Raw genomic sequence first — 15,498 nt, 5'->3', positions numbered from 1 at the left:
TTTTCAAGAAGCAACTGGACTTTCTTGTTTTTTCTTTGAAGACATTTCGCTTCTCATCCAACAGAAGAAGAAGCTGAAGAAGCTTCTTTGAACACCTTCAAAGAAAAACTAGACCAGCCCAGTTGCCTCTTGAAAAAGCACCTTTGGGACAGTAATCTTAAAGAAATTGAGAAGAGAGTTGGAAAATGAAATTCATCATCAGAAAAAAATATAAATAAGACCGGTCATCCACTGGATAGTTTTGTATAGGATAGCATTTTATTTATGTTTTTTTTAAAATGATTTTGTGCTGAATTTGAAGCAGAGGTGGCCACTGGCTGTTGCAGAGAATGGGATTGTCTTGAATCAGTTGTTTTGTAGATCCTCACTTACACCTTTTCACAGGGCTGGCAACACTTCAGCAACACCTTGAAGCGAGACGGGAACTGTGTAATCCCCATGTGTGGTGTAAAATCTGGAGTTTCGGATTTATCTGGCCATGATAATTGGAAATTTCTGAGAATGCTGGTGAAGAAGAAGAAGAGCTCCATCTGGGCCAAATTTTCCCCTAAGCAGACTCTTGGTCCTGAAAAGGCAAAGAGGAAAGAGGAGCCATTCAGACAGCTGAAGGCTGACAAATTATTCCAACCACTGGAGCCATCTTGGCCCTTCCCAAAATGATCCTAAATTTCACTAAATTGCCAAAGTTGGTGAGGGTTGTTTTTTTGTGGGGGGGGGGCATGCTTTATTCTTTAAAAGACTCACCTTCTCAAATCAATCTTCACTTTTTTCCTCTCTCGCTTCAGTTCCTCTTTTCGTCTCTGATTCTGACCTTAGAGATCAGGTACTTACTTGTCTAATTCTTTCTCCATCACAGAAAGAGAAAGAGAGAGAGAGAGAGAGAGAGAGAGAGAGAGAGAGAGAGAGACAGAGACAGAGACAGAGACAGAGACAGAGACAGAGACAGAGACAGAGAGACAGAGACAGAGACAGAGACAGAGACAGAGACAGAGACAGAGACAGAGACAGAGACAGAGACTGAGACAGAGACAGAGACAGAGACTGAGAGTAAGACTGAGAAATTCACCTGCTGAAAATGCCAAAAAGGCTTCCGGCTTCACAAACTCTCCCTCTTCATTCAGGAAGTTGGAGGGGTTGAACTCATTGGGAAACTTCCACTGGGATTCATCACGATGGGCAGACTGGATGTTGATGAAAACCATGGTGTCCTGCAGAAGCCAAGAGAGATATGTCACATGGCTCTGGATGAGCTTCCATGTAGACCTCATTGAGATGTGGTTGGAGAATGGCAGATGCAGGTGAAAAAGTACAAGGGGGACTGATGGAATCAAGCAGAGTGGAACTCAGAAGTAGGAAAACGTATTTCTTGTCAGGTTTCGGTGCTATCTTGAATAAACTTCATTCTCAAGCGCAAGCTGTCTAATGAAACATTTTATTTTTAAGCATAGCAGAATCCGACATTTCTGACTCAAATTTGCAGCCAAACTGGCCCCTCCTTCCAACCCCCTCCTCTTCCGCTCTCCAGCCCCCACGTCCCATTGGCCATCATACAGATCCATCTCTACATCCCGGCACGTTCTTTTCACAGGAATGCAGCCCCCACCCTCGTCTCCCAGGAAACCCTATCTGTATAAACAAAACTAGGTAAAAGTTCATCTCAGCAATAAATCAAGCTTCCGCTCTTTCTGCTTCAACTTGTTACGTCAGTGCTGGAAGAAAGCCTAATTTGGAACGCTGACATTTCTATTCCCAAGTATACCATTCCTAAATGAGAATGCCTGAGATTTAAGAAACATCTTTGTTACAAGGTCTTCAGAAGACATTGAAATTGTGTCATCTTGCAAAGCACCCCACAGAAAAAAGGGTCAATAGGTCTATACTACTTTATTAAATGGGAGTTCAAAAGTGTCAGAGTATATTCATCAACTGGAATAGGACATGGTAACAAGGTCAGCCAATGTATAGGCATAGCAATTAAGTCAGCCAATGAGGGCTGTTTGGGAGCTGAGCCAGGGCATGTCTGCAGCTTCTGAGTCTGTGCAGAGAAACTAAAACTAGTGTGCTCTGCTGAAATGAAACTAACTGTTCTCTCCTGTCTTGTGTTGTAACTGCTACATTGGAAGAATCTTCTATATTGGTATTGTACATTTTATCTTCATGTATTATTATGTATATAAAGAAGTTAATGAATCTTGCTGTATCAGTCTGCCTGTGTGTGCTTTCTGGATTTAATTTCTGCAAGAACCTCTGATAAAAAGAAAGAGATCTCAATTCTTGCTTTCTCTTGCTCTTACACAGAGACAGGTCAGGAAGACACAGATGGACACCTGCAGATTCACCCACACTTGACTTTATGGGAAACAATTACGGGTTTCTGGGAGGGTTTATTTTTTTTTTTTACCTTGGGAATTTTATATCCAAAAAGCTGCACATCTTTAATGGGTGCATGAGGTAGTCCAAGAGGAATAACATTTGAAACGCGCTGGATTTCATGAATGACGGCGTTTGTGTAGGGCAATTTTCCTCTGTCTTCGTACTTCAGACTTGCTTTGTTTCCCAGAACTGTGTCTATTTCTTTCCAGCATTTCTCTGTGGAACAAATAGGTCGGTTACACTCTGAAGAACATTTACTGGCTCTGTGTAAACATATCTGATATACTTCCCAACCAAGTGCCCACCAGATGTTGAGCAGAGTGCAGCTGACTGAATTCTCAGCCCTGAAAATGACCCCCAATTCAGGATCCTTTTTTTTTACTTTCCACAATAAGAGCAGATATTACTATTACAAGAAGACTGTTTCATAATTTTGTACCTTGAATCTCTGGAAAGGCCACCAAATAGAGCAATATCCACTGAAGAGTTGCAGCCATTGTCTCTGTTCCAGCCAGAAATAGATCAGACAATAGGATTCGTAATTGCTCTTCTTCAAAGCCTGAAGCTTTCTTCTCTGGCTTTTTGTCAGTTAAAACAAGAAATATGAATATCAAATGGAAAAAAGGATTTTCTCCCAGTTGCATATCCTTTTTAATAGAGTTGATAACATCCATTTAAACACTGGAATTCATTCTGAGAACGATGACTAAAAGTGTACCAATAATTTCTTCCAGTAACAACCCATTATAATTGTCCCAAAGGTGGTTTTTCAGGAGATAACTACAGTTTCATGTTTTTTCTTTTGAAGACATTTTACTTCTCATCCAAGAAGCTTCTTCAGCTCTGACAGGATAGTGGGGAATGGAAGGATTTATATTCCTTGCAGACGGCTGGTCATTTGCCTCCTTTTATTTTATTTTATTTTTTGTAAAGTTTTTATTTTTATTTTTTAAACATACAGACAAACATACAATGCATCTTTTCTGAATAAAACATTGACCTGGTCATAAATTTATTTGAATTTTTCGAATAACATTTATTTTCTCTAATTTTAAGAAACCAATATTACCCTTCATCTTAACTTCTAATCCTGATATAATTCAATTTTTCTTTTTCCTCACTAAAATTTGAACCCCTAAATTTGAATTCACACAACATAATACCATCCCCAATTATTTATCAACTATTCCAAATAATACAATTATATTACATTTCTGCACCATTCAACATATTAATAAAAGCCAATTAAGTATAAATCTTAACTCAAATGTCCCAACTATTACAATTTTATATGTTAAACTTATTAATATTTCTAAGTCTTATTTCAGTTCTTAAACTTCCATACATTTTACCATTACTTCATATTAACTTAATTAATTCATTATTACCATTCTATTACTTCATCAAATTTATATTCTTATCTTAAAGATATTCCAATTATTATAATTTCCCTGATTAATTAAAAGTATTCAATAAAAAATCAATTAAGTATAAATCTTAATTCAAATGATACAACATAATACAATTCTCAATTGTTTCCCTGAATTCTCTCTGTTCCAAATAATGCAATTCAACATGTTTATAAACACCAATTAAGTATAAATCTTGTCCAAATAATTCCAAATATATAGTTCAAAGTATTCCAATTGTTACATTCATCATACATCCATATAGTTTTAAATTACTTAATTAATATCACAATTTCATCTTTTCTCTAATATTCATTTCTTATACCACATATTCTTCTTCCATTTCTTTCTCCCTTTCTATTTTTGATTTTTTTTCTTTTTTTTCCCCCCTTCTTTTCTTTTGTGCTTTAAAGTCCTGAACTCTCTTTTCCCTTTTTCTTATCTTTCCACTATTAATCCCAGTGTAATCATTTTGTATTTTAAAATCATAAACTCTTCTATTCTGCCCTGCATTTCTCGTTATTTTCCATTGCTTTTTCCTTTTTCTTATTTTCCCACTGATAATCACCGTGCAATCATTTAAGTTTTTTATATTCTTTCTATTCCATCCTCTTTTTCTTTGCTTCTTTCTCCCTTTTCTATTTCTTCCATTGTTAATCCCAATGTAATCTTTAAAGTTCTCTTTTTTATTATTACTACCCACATAATCATTTAATTTTCCATTATCAATCTCTTTGTCTTTATCTTCTTCTTTATTGACAGTCTCTCTTTCTTGCTTCTCATTGTTTGTTTCCTTGTCAGCTTGAATGTATCCTAAGTTAATTTTTTGATCATCAAGTTTCAGTTTGCCATGCAACATTGTGGTCATTTCCCTTATTTCCATTTTCAATGATAAATACATCGTTTTCATCATTTCCTTAAATTTCTGCACCATTTTGTTCTTTCTAGGTTGATATTATTCCAATTTCAAATTGCGTTGTAGTCCTCCTTTTTTAATCATCAAAGTTAAAGCGCTTATAGACAAACAAAGCCTCCTTAAAAATTCACAGCTGTTATCCCTTTCAAAGTTCAAGGTTTGTTTTTTTCCCCAAAAATAAGGATTCAATGTTGTAATGACCTTTTTTCTCTCTCTACAATCCACAATTGTAATTAGCAGTCTAGGAAAGTATCCATTTTGTTTGCAATCCACTTTAACAGTCTTATTTATTTTCTGCTCTTCTTCTTTTTCACTTTTATATGCACCAAATCAATTTAAAGATCAGTCCAAATTTACAAAGTCCAAATTCCAACTTTACATTCCAATTCAATTTCAATTTAAAATCTTTAACCGGTCCTTTCTATTGCAGGCTTTTCTTCATTCTTTAATCTTCCTTTAAAATTCACTAATTAGAGATAGATCTTTTCAGATTCTTAATCCTTTTAATTTTTTAAAGTTCTCCAAATATTTAAATCCAATAATCAATTTTCTAATCGGGTTTTATCACTTTGTAGCTTCAGCTTTAATCTTCTTCTGTCCTTTCGCCATACCTATTAGCCACTGTTATACTTCTAGGATATTTATAGTTATTTTGAAAGTACTCCTCTTTTTTTTCTCTTCTGCCTATGAGTTGGTTGTCACTCACCCGGCATCAATGTTCCGCTCAGTTCTCCATTCCTGCACAGTGCTTGGTCCAGTTGCCCCAGTTTACTGGCGGTTGCAATGGCTGCCGCCCCCTGCTGCAGAGTCAGGGAGAGTTTCCTCTGCCCTCCAAGGAACTTGCCTGTTCCGCTTGGTCTTCTGAGGTGCCTCTCCTTCTTCCCTACAGGACAGATCCAGTTTGAAGACCCCTCTGCAGTAGTTCGTCAGCCTGAGATTTTGCAAGGCTCATTAAAGCCCGCTAATCCCTGACTGTCTCGTCATGACACTTCCGGTTGAATCCCATTTGCATCCTTTTAGAGGGTTGTTGAAGCACTAGGAGGTTTATCTGTGTCCTCAGGGTCACCTGACTAGTGCTAATGGTTCCTGTAGTCTGCAAATTATTTTCTCTGGAAATCCATTCCTACTCCCACACCGTTCAAAGGGGGTTCATCCCAAACTGTTTAGCTCTTCAGCTCAGAATTGAAGAAACCTCTTGGATGAGAAGTGAAATGTCTTCAAAGACAAACAAGAAAGTCCAGTTGCCTCCTGAAAAAGCACCTTTGGAATAACCGTGACCTGGATGACTGAGGATCTCTACAGACTTTTAACCCCTTATGATAGAAAGAGTTCAGGAAGAGAATAAAGATCCCGCAGAGCTGGCAAAGGGGACTTTCTCCCTTGTCCTGGTCTAAAGACCTACTCTAGTTTAGGAGTCTCCAACCCCTGGTCCATGGACTAGCATGGGGCCTCAGCATGCCAGAAACCAGGCAGTGCAAATAAGTGAAGCCCCATCCATGAGATACAGGCAGCATGCAAAACCACACCCATTCCTGTCCATGGAAAAACCTTTCTCCCCAGAACCAGTCGCTGGTGCCCAAAAGGAGGGGGGGTGCCCTAGTTAGTTGGGGCTATAAAACATTCAAAGCACCAGGTAGAAAGTAGATCTCTAGAAAAGAAATGTTTCTGTTGCACTTTCCTAAGGGACAATGTCAAAACCACAGGAAAAAGAAAGATCTGCCAGTTGAACCATCTACCTTCTGCATTTCTTCTAAGTAGGCATCAGTGAAGTCACGAGGTTCTCCAGGAGTCAAGGTCACCTTGTGTTCTTCCACCTCTTTTTGAATAAAGACATCTATTTTCTTTGCAGTTGTTAATATTGTCTGGTGGGGCAGGGGAAGATTTCTTACCAAGGGCACCTCATTGTAAAGCTGCCAGCAAACAGAAGAAAAACCAACACGGTTGAATTGGATCGTGGTAAAGGCTTCTTTATAGGGATGCAGTGGCTCAGTGGCTAAGATGCTGAGCTTGTTGATCAAAAAGTCGGCAGTTCAGCGGTCGAATCCCTAGTGCCGCGTAATGGGATGAGCTCCCATTACTTGTCCCAGCTTCTGCCAACCTAGCAGTTCGAAAGCAGGTAAAAAATGCAAGTAGAAAAATAGGGACCACCTTTGGTGGGAAGGTAACAGAGTTCCGTGCACCTTTGGCGTTGAGTCATGCTGGCTACATGACCACGGAGACGTCTTCTGACAGTGCTGGCTCTTTGGCTTTGAAATGGAGATGAGCATCGCCCTCTAGAGTCAGGAACGACTAGCACATATGTGTGAGAGGAACCTTTACCTTTACCTTAAAGGCTTCTTTGCAGGATGTATTGAGCAGAAAAAGTAATCCCTGCAGTTATCTCTCATTCCCAAACTGATTGGGAATCAAATGTCCCAATAAAGTTAAATTTCAGTATAGAAACTGGCCCTCATTAAATTGGGATAATTGCAGGTTTCGACCAAATCACTCACACAGTAGTTTGTCACCCATTTGTCCTTGCTCTCTGGTGAAGATGTTTCACTTCTCTAACAGGTTAACAGAGTTGGGAGGGACCTTATAGGTCATGTAATCCAACCCCCCTGCCCAAACAGGAGATCCTACACCATTTCTGACAGATGGTGAGATGCTGTTCCAAATTCAGGAAACCCACAGAGTTTCCAGAATGTGTGAACTATGGAACTTTTAAATGGCCACTGGTGCATGAATTTGAATCAGGATAGCTTGTAATATCTCTTATTCTCAATTTGATCGGGAATCAAATGGCCCAATAAGGATACATCTCAGTACCAAAACTAGACTTAATAATTAAATTGGGATAACTGCAAGTTTGGACCAAATTGCTTCACACAGCAGTTCCACTTACTTGTCCTTACGCTCTGGTGAGATAATGCTCTAATTGCAATTGAAAACCAAAACATTCCAGAATGAGTGAGATATGGAAATACAAATTGCAATTAGTTGTGGACAGTGGTGGGTTCCTCCCGGTTCTGCCTGGTTCCGCCGAGCCAGTAGCAGTGATGATATGACATCGCCAAACTGGTTCTGCCCCCCCGCCTACCCTCCGCGTTATTCTTACCTTTTATTTGGCCCCACCCCCAATCTATTGCTGCCTCCTGAGTCCCAGATGATCGGCTAGAAGGAAAAAAACTGTTTAAACTCTTGCCGCAGGGATTCAAAGGGCCGCCCTACAGCTGATCAGTGTTAAAAGGCAATGTGGTGGTAGACCGGTGCCTCCAAAAACAAATGAGTAGACCAGTGCCTCCAAAAACAAATGGGTAGACCAGTGCCTCCAAAAACAAATGAGTAGACCAGTGCCTCCAAAAACAAATGGGTAGACCAGTGCCTCCAAAAACAAATGAGTAGACCGGTGCCTCCAAAAACAAATGGGTAGACCAGTGCCTCCAAAAACAAATGAGTAGACCGGTGCCTCCAAAAACAAATGAGTAGACCAGTGCCTCCAAAAACAAATGAGTAGACCAGTGCCTCCAAAAACAAATGAGTAGACCAGTGCCTCCAAAAACAAATGGGTAGACCAGTGCCTCCAAAAACAAATGAGTAGACCAGTGCCTCCAAAAACAAATGAGTAGACCGGTGCCTCCAAAAACAAATGAGTAGACCGGAACCCTCCAAGAACAAATGGGTAGACCGGTACAGCTCTGCAAGTAGTTAAAAGCCTGGTAGATCAGTACCTCTGCTAAATCCTAAAGAATTATCACATGACCATCAAGCCACGCCCACAAAATAAGCCACACCCACCGAACCAATAGTAAAAAATTTAGAACCCACCCCTGGTTGTGGATTAATTACAAACAATCTTCAGAATTGTTGTTAAGCATACCAAGGCCCAAGGTCCCGCCGTCATTTTGGAACCTTGATGTATCTCATCCAGGAGAGTCCTGAAGAAGCGGTTGTCATATTCCAAACGTTTCCCAAATATGATGGCACAAATTACATTGGCGGCTGCGGTGTCCAGAAACTCATAAGGATCAAAAGGAATGCCTGTGAAACAAAATGAAAGGAAATCAATCTCTATAGAGATTTATTCTTCCTGCGTGTTTATTTAGGAGAGTCATAAGACGCAATCCTCTAAGCAATTTTACTCGTTGCAGAGGTATCAGCAGAAGAATACAACATGCGGGTAGTCCTCAATGTACGGCCACAACTGAGCCCCAAATTTATGTTGCTAAGTGAGAAATTTGGGTCTTTCTTTTTAAATCCTTCCCCATTTTACAATTTTTCTTGCCACGTTTGTTACGTGAATCTGTCTTCTTCGGTGACTTTGCTTGTTAAAGATTGCAAAACAATTACATGACCCTGGGAAGCTGCATCCGTCATAAATATGAGTCAGTTGTCAAGCATCCGAGTGTAAATCACGTGACCATTGGAATGCTGGAGTGGTCGTAAGTGAGAAATATGGACATAAGTCACTTTTTGTCATAAGTCCACTATAGATTCCAGCTCTTGGATCAGCTCACAACGAACTTTCATGCAAAGGAGTCATGAAGGTCAAATAATATCTGCTATTGTCTATCTTTTTCTAACGAATAAATCTTGCTAAAATCTAAACATTCCGACAGATGTCTGCTCGAGATGACACAGTCTTTCAGGATAATGTTGATAAACACCCACCTTTATCTCCCTTGAAACGCTGTCAGAGACCTAATTGTCCATTAATTTTGCAAGGCCAAATGGAGCACAGAGTCAAACGGACTTCTTAGATCTTGAATTGACCATAGGAACTAATTGCTTCCTGCAAAGGCTCACGTCCGTTTGCTCCTCTTTTATGTTTTATGGGAGGGGCCAATCATCTCCAAGCCTTACTCCCGACTCACCCTTTTTTTTCATAATTGTTCTTGCCTTCTGGCAGCTCTGCACATGCACACACTGGGAACAGGCTCACACTGTTCTTTTGCCTCACTGATGTCAGATTCTGGAGGCTCCAGAGGCAGCACATAACTACCAGATGGCCCTGGCCCTCTCTCTGCCTCCAACGCAGAGCCCTCATCCGAGCCATCCCCAGACTCCAGGACTGGCCCACATTCCTCCCCAACCTCCTCACTGTCCGAATCTGCTGTCAGCTCTGCTGGCTGCTGGTGGGCCACAACATTATGCTTCCTCGGCTAGTCATTTTATGTAGATTAATCTTCTCCCCAAATTCCTATCAACAATTAAAAGCATTCTCAGAATTCTAATTTTCAGGTTGCCACCAAGAATGTTATAACACTCCTGCTCTACAAACATTACAAACACAGTGTCAGCGTTCCAAGTTAGGCTCTCTTCCAGCGCTGACATGAACGAAATGAAGCAGAGAGCAGAAGCGTTGATTTATTGCTGAGATGAACTTTTACCTAGTTTTCTGCATGCAACAGATAGTGTTACCTGGGTGATGGAGGGTGGGGGGCACATTCCTGTGAAAAGAACGTGCCGGGACGTAGAGATGGATCTGCATGATGGCCAATGGGATATTGGGGTTGGAGAGCGGAAGAGGAGGGGGTTGGAAGGAGGGGCCAGTTTGGCTGCAACTTGAATCAGGAATGTCGGATTTTTTCTATTCTTAAATAAAAGTGATTCATTAGAGACTTTGCGTTTGAGAATGAAGTTTATTTAAGATAGCACCGAAGCCTGACACACAGAGGTAAAATGAACGATGTATCTTATTTTGGTCAATGGGACATGGAATTTTATCTAACCAGAATCCTAAGATCCTCCTACTCTGCTGTAATACACACACTTAATGGTCATCCTTGAGGTCAACTCAGTTGGGTTCAATGGGAAACAACAACCACACTCGAATGACAACTTCCCAACCATCCCATCCTGTCCCAGGAGAGCTTACTCATGTTATCAGTGAATGCTTGAATCAAATAAGCTGTTTCCTCCAGGTTCTTTTCTTCCACTGATTTTTTGCTCAATCTAAAGTTTCTGAAAAGCATCCGTGAAAACTTCCTTTGCCCCTTCCATACTTCATCATATCTTAATGTCAGCAAACCTGGGGAAAAACCAACGCTCATTCATGTTATTTATTTACTTATTTATTTATTTTTAAAGCAAAAGTATATTTTCAAATATGACAAACATCAGTAAATGAACAAAGCATTACTAAAATTATACTACCAAAGCTAAACTAATGAACAGTTCTCATGGCAAGAAAAATACATTGAGTTGTTTTTCTGGTCCATGAACAAATTACGATATTTCATGTAACAATTAGGAAGAGCATTCTAATGCTTCAAGAGATTCTTCTTTCTTTCATGAGAAGATCACGAGAAGTGTTAGTAACCATTTATAATGCCTTGGTAAGACCACACTCGGAATAATGCATCTAGTTTAGGTCACCACAATATAAAATAGATGTGGAGACTTTAGAAAGAGTGCAGAGATGATCAACAGAGATGATTAGAGGGCTGGAAGTTAAAACATATAAAAAAATGGATGCAGGAATGGGGCATATCTACTTTAGTGAAAAGAAAGACTAGGAATGACATGATAGCAGCCTTCCACAAAGAAGAGGGTGGTCAACCTATTCTCCAAAGCACCTGATGGTAGGACAAGAAGCAGTGGGTGAAAATCATTAAAGGGAGATGCTACCTGGAACTAAGGAACTAATTAACCAGTAGAATGACCTGCCCCCAGATAGTGTGAATGCTCCAACATTGGAGGTTTTTAAGAAGAGATTGGACAACCATTTGTCTGAAATAGTATAGGATTTCCTGCTTGAGCAGGGGGGTGGACTAGAAGACCTCCAAGGTCCTTTCATACAAGGTCCTTGTTATTCTGTTTTGCTGGAAACCTTTGGTCAGCACTCCAGAATGCAGAATAAAAGGGATATTGGTAACTGGATAACAGATATCTGTTGTGACCCAGGCCCAAGTAAGAAGTAGGAAAATCAGTCCATGAAAAAACAAACTTTATTCGAACAGCTGAGAATAACTTAGTTCCCAGCATCGTTCAACCAAATTAAAGCAAATTCCTCCCAACACAAATTCCTCAGTCCTATCTCAAACCTTGGTACAATTAGGCAAACTGCCAAAGGCCTTTCTTGGCAAACATTCAGAAGTCCCAGATACAAAAATAAATACAAGACGTAGACGAAGAAGAAGACAAAGCTACCAACGTTGTTTTCCGGCAAAGCCCAAACGGCATTGCTGGTCAGTTTTAAGCCTTATGGGAGGGGCCAATCATCTCTTGGCCCTACTCCCGAGTCGTCCTCTTTGCTTGAGCTGCTCTTGCCTTCTGGCAGCTCTTCTCATGTGTGCATTAGGAACAGGCTCCTCCTGTTCCTTTGCCTCACTCCTATCAGTCTCTGGAGGCTCTGGAGTCCACACCTCACTCTCTGATGGCCCTGGCCCCATCTCTGCCTCTGGCACAGAGCCCTCATCCAGGCCTTCTTCAGTCTCCAGGACTGGCCCATGTTCTTCCTCAGCCTCCTCACTGTCCGACTCCTCAGGCTGCTGGCGGACCACAACAATATCCTGCTACCATTGGTAGTTGGTAATAGGATAACTTGGATTCTTATCGAGAGCAAACAGGCATTTGTAAATAAAATAAAATAGGTGAGGAAAAAAGAATTGGAAATTATACTCAGTTACCTTTTTTGTTAGCGATGGCGTCCGTTATAGGAAATGCTGTCCTTCCAGCAAATTCTGTGCCTTGTATCACGAGAGCCGCCTTTGCTGCAGTAAATCCATGAATGAAGACCGCAGGTGTTCTTCCAAAGTAGAAACTGAAGACAGGACCATATTTTTTTGCTAGCTGAAACAAAGTAATTTGGAATAATAGCATAGAGGCATCAGGAAATTACTTGGGATTAAACACAATGGAGTCCAAAATTTATGTTGCTAAGCAAGACACTTGTTAGGTGGGTTTCCAGTCCCCGCTGACTTTGCTTGTCATATGATCACAGGACACTGGCTGTCATAATTATGAGGCATTTGTTGAATGTCCAACTGCGGGTATGTGACCACAGGGAAACTGTGGTACTGCAACCTCAAGGAATGTCATTTATTTTATTTATTTATTTATTTTGTCGAGTACGTATTAGATAATATATATAAGTATAACTAAAGCATGAATTGAATACATAAAATGAATACAATTAAAGGGAACATTAGGACAGGGATGGTAGGTATACTGGTGCTCTTATGCACGCCCCTTACAGACCTCTTAGGAAAGGGGTGAGGTCAACAGTAGCCAGTCTAAGGTTAAAATTTTGGGGGTTTTGGGATGAAACCACAGAGTCAGGTAGTGCATTCCAGGCATTGACCACTCTGTTGCTAAAGTTATATTTTCTGCAATTGAGTTTGGAGTGGTTAATTTTTAAGTTTGCATCTATTGTGTGCTTGTGTATTGTTGTGGTTGAAGCTGAAGTAGTCATTGACAGGTAGGACATTGTAGCAGATGATTTTATGTCATAGGTCCCTTCATTTAGGATTGACATAACTTTGAATGGTCACTGAACAAAATTCTCAATTCTTTATTGGCCAACTGTGATTGGACGCACAAGGAATTTGTCTCTGGTGCATAAGCTCTCAGTGTACTTACAAACAACAAAGTGATAGGTCATATATCATAGATCATAGTTGCAATCCTCAATCGTAGGATACAACAAGTGATAATCATAGATACCAATAGGAGAAGGTAGTAGGAAATATGAGAAGATGAGAAAAAGAATAGCAATACAGCCTAGTACATGAGTAAATATCCTAAGACATAAAACAATACTGGGAGAATTAAGCATTTGTCAGGTGTTCAACAGAGTGAAGGCATGAGGGGGGAAAACTGTCCCTGTGTCCAGATGTTTTGGCATGCAATGTCCTATAGCGCGATCCTGAAGGGAGAAGTTGAAACAGTTTATGTCCAGGATGTGAGACAGGGGTGAAATCCAGCAGGTTTTGTCAGGTTCTGGAAAATCGGTAGCGGAAATATTGAGTAGTTTGAAGAACCGGCAAATACCACCTCTGGCTGGCCCCAGAGTAGGGTGGGAAAGGAGATTTTGCAAAATCCTTCCCCCAGGAGTGGGGAGGGAATGGAGATTTTGCAGCATCCTTCCCCTGGAGTGGGGAGGGAATGGGGATTTTGCAGCATCCTTCCCCTGCCATGCCCACCAAGCCACCCACGCAGAACCGGTAGTAAAAAAAATGTGGATTTCACCACTGATGTGAGGGGTCTGTAGATATTTCCTCAGCCCTCTTTCTGGTTCATGCAAGGAAGGCTGGTTGCAGTGTTTTTTCTTTCTTTCTGCCGTTCTGACTATCTGTTGAAGTTTGTACCTGTCCTGTTAACCAAAGGTTGTTAACCAAGGACTACCTGAAATAGACTTGTTATTGATCTACCTTTACTTTATCTCACTGTTTCATTTCTTTATATTCTTTCAACATGAAAAACAGGTTTTGGGGAGGAGGGGGCGGGGGGGAGTAGGAACAAATAGAGCTGATCGACATGGTGGGGAATCACCTGAATCATATATTATTGATTGATGCAGACAAACAGAAGCCTTCTTTAACCTTCTAGAGTGCCAAATTTCTCCAGCAGGTTTTGGAAAGCCAGTGTTTAACTTGAAAACTTCAAAGGCAAACTTAATTAAGAGCCTTGGTAGTACAGTGGTCTAAGGCACCCTGTTATTAAGCTGGTTATTAAGACCAGCTGCCTGCAATTACTGCAGGTTCAAATCTCGCCAAGGCTCAAGGTTGACTCAGCCTTCCATCCTTTCTAAGGTAGGTAAATTGAGGACCCAGTTGTGGGGGCAACAAGCTGACTTTGTATAAATATACAAAAGGATGAAGGCTATTGCTGAGCGCATTGTAAGCCACCCTGAGTCTCCGGAGAAGGGCGGCATATAAATCAAATTAAAAAAAAAATTCCCAGCTGATGAATCTTTCAGAAGTTTGATTCAATTAGGAATGAGGAATCCTCCACCCTCAAATGACAGGGATTGTTCACATGTCCCCAAGATTCTAAATGTTTTTCTCTAAATCCTGAGCCAAGCAGATATCGGATCTCACGTAGCAAAGTTAAACGACCACACCTGTCTCTTTTTCAGTTGTTTCCTCAGCAGCAAAAAAAATGTTGACGGATTCACCTTGTCCAGTTTAACATGAGAATGAATAAAAAGCCTTACCTGATCCAGCTCCTTCAGAGGGAACCTCGTACTAAAATAAAGCAGATTCCCAAGTAGTGGCAGCCTCCATGGTCCAGGGGGGAAACCTTTGGGACGTTGGCTCTTCCAGAGATAGAGGAATAGGAGAGAAAAAACAATCAGCCAGCCAAAAACAGCCATGTTGATAAGAAGGAACGCCTCTTTCTGCGTTGCTCTCCTGAGCCAAAGATTAGCTCTCTAAAGCTAAGATGAGGGTACACGGTGTTCTGAAGCCAGATTTTGTAGTTTGGCAAGCAAAACATTAGCATTAATTAATTAAATTTAATTAATTTAATTTAAGTTAATTAATTTAATTTATATGCCGCCCCTCTCCGAAGACTCAGGGCGGCCTCAGGAGCCTCAGGAAAAATACAGCATTATGCATTTGTCTAAAACCACAGAAAACATTTCATCTGTGAATCTGGAGAAGATGGCCCCACAATTAAGTAAATGAAAAGCAATACTTGTCAGGCCTGGAAGCCATCTTTTTCTTTTTCTTTTTAATTTTAAAAACAAACTTTATTAAATTTAAAAATATTTTAAAAAATATATACAAATTTTCTCAATCATAAAATTACATAATCAATACACAACACCACAAACAAACTAAATACATGCAATTATATATACACATATATACAAAC

At 40.3% G+C, this 15,498-nt stretch overlaps 1 protein-coding gene across 3 annotated transcripts; it reads right to left on the bottom strand.

Moving 5' to 3' along the window:
- Positions 1-236: 236 nt before the first annotated feature.
- Positions 237-14,995, bottom strand: LOC148112301 (cytochrome P450 2J2-like). Of its 3 annotated transcripts, none has more exons than XM_087876988.1 (9): positions 14,837-14,995; positions 12,309-12,471; positions 10,556-10,708; positions 8,558-8,718; positions 6,435-6,608; positions 2,813-2,951; positions 2,402-2,589; positions 1,067-1,208; positions 237-565 (listed from the first exon to the last, which is right to left on the bottom strand). In XM_087876988.1, the coding sequence occupies exons 1-9, from the start codon at positions 14,993-14,995 to the stop codon at positions 369-371; spliced, it is 1,476 nt and encodes a 491-aa protein (XP_087733114.1). In that variant the 3' UTR covers positions 237-368. The 3 variants fall into 3 exon arrangements, with proteins under 3 accessions (XP_087733114.1, XP_087733115.1, XP_087733116.1); XM_087876989.1 differs by having other exon boundaries at positions 6,435-6,560; XM_087876990.1 differs by lacking the exon at positions 6,435-6,608.
- Positions 14,996-15,498: the final 503 nt, after the last annotated feature.

Source organism: Pantherophis guttatus, chromosome 11 (genome assembly GCF_059756535.1).
Source record: "Pantherophis guttatus breed Tessera chromosome 11, ASM5975653v1, whole genome shotgun sequence".
In the NCBI taxonomy this organism is placed as follows: Eukaryota; Metazoa; Chordata; class Lepidosauria; order Squamata; family Colubridae; genus Pantherophis; species Pantherophis guttatus.
The sequence above is the reverse complement of the archived record's forward strand: the minus strand, read 5'-3'. Positions and strand labels throughout refer to the sequence as shown.